The sequence below is a fragment of the Acomys russatus genome, chromosome 11 (assembly GCF_903995435.1).
Source record: "Acomys russatus chromosome 11, mAcoRus1.1, whole genome shotgun sequence".
In the NCBI taxonomy this organism is placed as follows: Eukaryota; Metazoa; Chordata; class Mammalia; order Rodentia; family Muridae; genus Acomys; species Acomys russatus.
Genome location: NC_067147.1, coordinates 58,429,032 through 58,436,375, shown reverse-complemented (window position 1 = coordinate 58,436,375; position 7,344 = coordinate 58,429,032). Strand labels below are relative to the sequence as shown.

General features: G+C 52.5%; 1 protein-coding gene across 1 annotated transcript in view; it reads left to right on the top strand.

Annotated features, from left to right (window-relative positions):
- Positions 1-2,285: 2,285 nt before the first annotated feature.
- Positions 2,286-7,344, top strand: part of Brpf3 (bromodomain and PHD finger containing 3) — a 28,163-nt gene continuing 23,104 nt past the window's right edge. Inside the window, exons 1-2 of the mRNA XM_051153424.1 lie at positions 2,286-3,779; positions 6,913-7,069. Of these exons, the coding sequence (XP_051009381.1) occupies positions 2,335-3,779; positions 6,913-7,069 (1,602 nt within the window). The 5' untranslated portion in view covers positions 2,286-2,334. The remainder of the gene's footprint in view (positions 3,780-6,912; positions 7,070-7,344) is intronic.

The window sequence follows — 7,344 nt, the reverse complement described above, 5'->3', positions numbered from 1 at the left end:
TAGGCCTGCCTCTGCCTCCCAAGTGCTTTGAGTAAAAGTGTGCCACTGCACCCAGCACTGTTTCATTGAAGTGATGTGTAAGCACAGAGAAATTACAAACTTTGTCCGGGTTGTATAGGACCAAGATTGGAACCTCGGTTGGTCAGAACATCTTTTTTTTTCTTTAATTAATTTATTCTTCTTACATCTCAATGGTTATTCCATCTCTTGTATCCTCCCATTCTTCCCTCTCTCCCACTTTCCCCTTACTCCCCTCCCCTATGACTGTGCCTGAGGGGGACCACCTCCCCCTTTATATGCTAATAGGGTATCAAGTCTTCTTGGTGGTCAGAACGTCTTTGTACGGACCCTGGCATCTCTCTGGTGGGTTTCGCCTCCCAGCTTGAGCAGGAGGTCTGGATTCACATCGGCTTTGGTTGAGTCCCACTTTTCTGAGCTTCTGTTTCTTCATGCCTGAAGTGGAGAGGACAATGTCTGCACACTCTCCTGAGGTAGTTGTGAGAAGTATGAAAAAGAAAAATGTGCTGAACTTTCATCAGCATGTCTCAAAAGTCTCCCTGATAAGGACGGCCTTGGAAACTCCTGCCTCTGCTCCTTAGGGTGATTAGATAAAAATGCCATGGGAAAGAGATTTCTGAGGTCATTGTACCCTGAGTCTTCAGCTCAGACAACGCCCAGTGAAGATCTCAGACAGGCTCCTTAAAATGTAAGAGATAAGGCGGCAAGGTTTGCAGTTGGAAATGGCCTAAGCAGTCTTTTGTTTTTGTTTTTTCTTTTTTTTAAATTTATTTTATATTCACTGGTGTTTTGCCTGCATGTGTATCCATGTGGGGGTTCCAGGTGCCCTGGAACAGGAGTTATAGACAGTTGTGAAATGCCATGTGGTTGCTGGGAATTGAACTCAGATCTCTGGAAGAACAGCTAATCCTCTTAACCTCTGAGCCATCTCTCCAGCCCCCTTGCTTTGGTTTTCAAAACAGGGTTTCTCTGTGTGTAGCCTTGGCTGTCCTGGAACTCTCTTTGTAGACCAGGCTGTCCTCGAACTCACAGAGATCCATCCGCCACCAGCCTCTGCCTCCCGAGTGCTGGGATTACAGGCGTGCACCATGTCGCCCAACCCTGAGATAGGGTTTCTATTTAGACCTGTAATCTTACTTATTTATTTATTATTTATAGGTTGTCATTATGTAGCCTTGATTGGCCTGGAACTCCTTGTGTAGGCCAACCTGGCCTCCATGTCACTGAGGTCCACCCACCTACCTCCACCTCCCAAGGGCTAGGATCAAAGGCATGTGCCATTCAGCCTAGCACTGGACTGGCGATGGTCTGACCCGCTGATGGGATCATCCTCCTCCTTAGTTTATAAAGCTTGAAAGTGGATGATAATTCTCACGATCACCATTATTCTCTTTGCCTCCCTTTTAAAAAACAAACAAAAAACCATGGTCTTAGCTGGGCACAGTACCCTGCATACTGAGCACTAGGGCAGCCCTGCCTCATATGTACAAACACACAAGTGAACAGCGTGTCCTGCTTTGTTGCTGGCTTTGAGCTCGAGAATCCTTCTGACTTGGATCTTCTTTTCTGAATCCATAACCATCATCTTTCCCATAACCACCTGTTTCATGGCATCGCATGTTTTGTTAGTGTTAGATCTCATTTTGGCCCATAAAGATCAGTCTACATTTCTGACCCTGACAGGGCTCAGTGATGACAGGGATTAAGTTTAATTTCAGGGCTGGGGAGATGGCTCAGTGGGTAAACAGCTTACTGTGTAAGCTTGAAGGATCTGTGTTTGATTCATAGAAACCACCTAAAAATCAAGTGTAAGGTGGGTCTAACCCTCCTCCGATGTTGGGGTACAGAAAGAGGTGGTTCCCGGGTGCTCGCCGACCAGCCAAACCTAACTGAAACCCCAGACTTCAGATTCAGCGATAGATTTGTATGTCAGAAAGTGAGGTGAGGCCTGATTGAGGAAGACACCTAACTTCAGCTCCTGGCTTCCACATGTGCTTGAGTGGGCAGACGCACAGGCATACACACACACACACACACACACACACACATGCAGAGAAATATTTAATTTCAGTCACCTAGCACCTACGAACTCACAAGAGAGCCTCCTGCCTCTGCCTCTCTGAGTACTGGGATCCCAGGTGTGACGGCTAGGACCACTGCTTTAAAGGGCTTTTGTTTAGACCGAGGAAACAGGCCAGATCTCTTGGCGTCTACTTGGTCAGACTGAAGGGTGAACGGTGCAGGTATCAGCAACTATCCAGTTCTTACTTCTGCGGCCATCTCTCCTTAGGTTTGTCTTCGGGGTTTCTAGCTGCCATGCGGAAGCCTCGCCGAAAGTCACGGCCGAATGCCGAGGGCCGGAGATCCCCGTCCCCGTACAGAGTTAAGTGCTCGCCCACACGAGAGACCTTGACGTATGCCCAAGCGCAGAGGATCGTCGAGGTCGACATCGATGGCCGCCTGCACCGTATCAGCATTTACGACCCGCTCAAGATCATCACTGAAGACGAGCTGACCGCCCAGGACATCACCGAGTGCAACAGTAACAAGGAGAACAGCGAGCAGCCCCAGCTCCCCGCCAAGTCCAAGAAGCCCTCTTCCAAGGGCAAGAAGAAGGAGTCCTGTTCCAAGCATGCGCCCGGCGCCTCCTTCCACCTCCCACAGCCCAGCTTCCGTGTGCTGGACACAGGCAGCCAGCTGGAGGCGCCCCCCCTGCCCGCGGCTTACTACCGCTACATCGAGAAGCCTCCTGAGGACCTGGATGCCGAGGTAGAGTATGACATGGACGAGGAGGACCTGGCCTGGCTGGACATGATAAACGCGAGGCGCCGAGCAGACGGGTACAGCTCAGTGTCGGCAGACACCTTCGAGCTGCTGATGGACCGCCTGGAGAAGGAGTCCTACCTGGAGAGCCGCAGCAGTGGGGCTCAGCAGTCGCTGATTGACGAAGATGCCTTCTGCTGCGTGTGCCTGGATGACGAGTGCCACAATAGCAACGTCATTCTTTTCTGTGACATCTGTAACTTGGCTGTGCACCAGGAGTGCTACGGTGTTCCCTATATCCCAGAGGGCCAGTGGCTATGCCGCTGCTGCTTGCAGTCTCCGTCTCGGCCCGTGGATTGTGTCCTATGCCCCAACAAAGGTGGGGCCTTCAAACAGACCAGTGACGGCCACTGGGCCCACGTCGTCTGTGCCATCTGGATCCCTGAAGTCTGCTTCGCCAACACCGTGTTCCTGGAGCCTATCGAGGGCATTGATAACATCCCGCCAGCCCGCTGGAAACTGACCTGCTACATCTGCAAGCAGAAAGGGTTGGGTGCAGCCATCCAGTGCCATAAAGTGAACTGCTACACCGCCTTCCACGTGACGTGCGCACAGCGAGCCGGGCTCTTCATGAAGATTGAACCCATGAGAGAAACCAGCCTCAACGGCACCATCTTTACTGTGCGCAAGACTGCCTATTGTGAGGCCCACTCGCCAAGTGTCCCCACTGCCAGGAGAAAGGGCGACTCACCCGGGAGCCTCAGTGGAGCTGGGGATGAGGATGGGCTGAAAGAGGGCGGCAGGGAGGAGGAAGAGGAAGAAGCCGTGGAGGAGGGCCAGGAAGGCCACGGTAGAGCGGGCAGCCCCCTCAAGGTGGTGTCCAAGAAGAATAAGACGGGCTCAAAGCAGAAGATCAAGAAGGAGCCAGAGGAAGCTGGCCGAGAGACACTCTCCATCGCTGTGCCTGTGGTCACAGTCCCGCAGATACCCTCTTACAGGTGAGGCTCCTCAGAAGGGCTCTTGAGGAATCCTCGGTTTGTTCTTCACCTTGGCGAGCTCTTCCCCAAATATGGCTGATAGATGTCTCAACTCCTCGGTGCTCCCAAATCTAAGCTTGTCCTCTGGAACTCGGGCCCGCCTTGTGGTTTTGCCCGTGCCCTCAGAGTAGTGTGTCACCTTTGGTTCAGATTGACATAAATGGCTTAAGTTGCTTGTGAACACAGGTGACAGTGTGTCAAACCACTGTGGCACTAAATGGCATTGTGAACAGGCTGATTTTTCACTGTCAGTTAATCCATGTGCTTTTGGATGGTTATCATCTCTGGGCTTTGTATGTGCAGGTCGTGCCCTTCGCATTGCCTCATCTTTGCGACAACCTCAAGGACTGTCACACAGGCTCCCCCAAAACCAATTCCAAATGGGGAGCCTGTGCTAAGGCCTTAACACCTGCCTTCCAGAAAACTCTGTCCCGGGGAAAGATCCTGGACTTCTTATTCATGAGGGATGTATGTGGGGTGGGGGGTCAGTGCAGTAGCTGGGGCCACTGGAGCCCAGGGAGCTTAGCAAGGAAGACATCCCAGAAGACCCCACCTCAGGGCCAATACCTTTAAGAAATATACAGTAGTAGCTGGGTGTGGTGGTACATACTTTTAACCCCCAGTTCAAGTCTATCCTGGTCTACAGGCCAGTGAGGGCTGCATGGTGAGACCTTGCCTGCACCCTAAACCCCCACCCCCTACCTCCCCACCCCCAAGAAAAGAAAAGAAAAGGTCTACAGCTTTAGAGAAAGAGGGGACCTTGGAGTATTCATCTAATGCCGTCCTTGCACCTTCTCCCACATTCCCAGATGAAGAGACCACAGCCGCGGAGGTAAAGTTGTTCATCCTTTCTTTATTCAGCGAGGTGTTTATTGAGCACTTACTACACGCCACATCCTGTCTAAGGCGTGGGGCCAGGTGGAAAGCGGCAGATTCTGGACTGTGAGTGCTAGGCTGTCTTCTGCCTGAGTCCTGATGAGAAAGGTTAGGGATGAAGAAGTACTGGCTGGTTGTAGGAAATCCGTCCTAGGAAGGGAACAGGTAGCCAGACTTGCCACGCCGCCGGGAAGGTACCAGAACAAGATCAGGACAGAACTTCTGCAGCTCTGTGTGTCTTCTAGACACAGCTGGTCTACCTCTTGAGGTAACTGGGTCAGTGTTTACTACCCGTTGGTAGGGTGGCTGTGCCCCGGGGCTAGCTTTTGGTTGTCACAGCCACTGTTTGAGATGACTAAGAGCAAACACACCAGCTGATTCCCTTGTGACCTTTGGTAAGTTGCTTCACTGCTTCAAGCCTGGGTTTGTGAGCAAACTCACCAGGTAGCCTCCTGGAAAGTAAAGGAGGCAGCCGGAGTCAAATACTTAGCACAGCACCTGGCAGGTAGTAAGCGCTCAATAAATGGTGGCTCTGCTGCTGCTGCTGCGGCTGCGTGGTTGTTACCCCTCCCCTACCTGCACAAACGCTGTTGACCCCACCATGGCCAGGAGGCAGAAGGAGGGGGCTGGCCTGCAGGTGGGCAGGTGTGCTTGGCATGGGTGCTGGTGGGGATCTGTCCTCTGGGGAAAGGCCTAGATAAGCTTAAGCTTGGCTTTGGGGCAGGAGCAGCTGAGTGGAGATGGAGAAGGTGTGGCTGGCAGTGCCCGCCCCCCACCTCGATTAGCTACACTTGCTCTCCTCCTGTGGAGTGGGGTGAGGAGATAAGGCAGAGGAAAGCGCAGGTGCACTGGGCCCTGCCCACCTTGGGTGCGGATTGTCATAGTGAAGAGCTCATGGAGGGGGGTCCCTCCCCAGGGCTGCCATCGGAGCTGCGGTCTCCGCAGCCTGTGTGCTCCTCAGGAGCCTGTCCATACTATGCGATGTGGGGACAGGGCTGCTCTTCTTGAAGGTGTCCGTGAGATCCTTTCCTGTCCCCCTCCCCCCCATAAGTGTTACTGTGTAAACCCAGATCTTTTTTTTTTTCCCCGTTTTTCGAGACAGGATTTCTCTGTGTAACAACTCTGGCTGTCCTGGAACTCTCTGTAGACCAGGCTGGCCTCGAACTCATGGAGATCCACCTGCCTCTGCCTCCCAAGTGCTGGGACTAAAGGTGTGCGCCACCACCACCTGGCGTAAACCCAGATCTTTTTTTTTTTTTTTTTTTGGTTTTTCGAGACAGGGTTTCTCTCTGTATCCTTGGCCATCCTAGACTCACTTTGTAGACCAGGCTGGCCTCGAACTCACAAGGATCCACCTGCCTCTGCCTCCGGAGTGCTGGGATTAAAGGTGTGCGCCACCACGCCCGGCTGGTAAACCCAGATCTTAAGCCGGCTTTGTTGGTTTCAATCTTAGAGCTTCTATCCTATCCTCTTACATGTTAGATTTTTGTCGTTGTTTTGGGGCTTTTTGTGTTTTTGTTTTTGTTTTTCTCCTTTTCCCCTTTGGCTCAAAATTAGGCATTTTTTAGGATGCTAAGAGGTTTTAAACCAGAGGTCAGCTGGGTACGATGACAGTTACTTGGGAGGCTGAGGCAGGAGGATCCTAAGTACCAGGCCAGCCTGGGTAGCATGAGACCCCACCTCTCCCACACATGCCCCCTCAGGTCAGGTTTCCCAGAGGGTTGCATCTGGGTGCAGAAAGCAGTGGCCTGGCCTACTTTGTTTGAGCTTGGTTGTGGCTACCTCAGAGTTTGCTGAGATCCTCAGCCACAAGAGACAGGAAACTGGCCACACAGCACAAGGCTTACTCAAAGTCTTGTTTCCTTTCTGCTGCCTTTACCAAGAGGATGCTGTGGGTCAGGAGCAAGGGCCTGGTTCTCAGGACCTGGACTGAAAGCACCTCACAGCAGGCAGTAGGGCTTCTGTGACAGGGCTCCTTTGGAGGATCAGGACTGCAAGGCAAGCCAGAAAAGCAGGTGAAACACACTGCTCAGTCTGAGCTGCCTAACTGCTGTCTTTCCTCAACCCCCACCCCCACCCCCCAGGCAAGGCATTTGGTCACCTTTTCTGTGTTCCTCTCCCAGGTTCAGAAGTGAACTGAGAGCTGAGTGGGGTGCCCTGCTGTGTGTTGCCTGAGCTTCCCACTGACCCGTCTCTCCCCCCTGTGCCTTTACTCAAGGTTGAACAAGATCTGTAGTGGTCTCTCCTTTCAGAGGAAAAGCCAGTTCATGCAGCGGCTCCACAACTACTGGCTACTGAAACGGCAGGCTCGCAACGGGGTCCCCCTCATCAGGCGCCTGCACCCCCACTTACAGTCACAGAGAAACGCTGAGCAGGTAGGCACAGAGGCCAGAGGAGGGCGTTGGATGGGCTGGAACTGCAGTTACAAATGGTCGTTAGCTACCATGTGGTGGCTGGGAACTGAACCCTGGTCCTCTGCAAGAGCAGCCAGTACTTTTTGTTTTTTGTTTGTTTGTTTGTTTTTTCGAGACAGAGTCTCTCTGTGTAGCCTGTCTTCGGCTCACTTTGTAGACCAGGCTGGCCTCCAACTCGAAGAGATAGAGCCATCTGCCTCTGCCTCTCAAGTGCTAGGATTAAAGGCGTGAGCCAC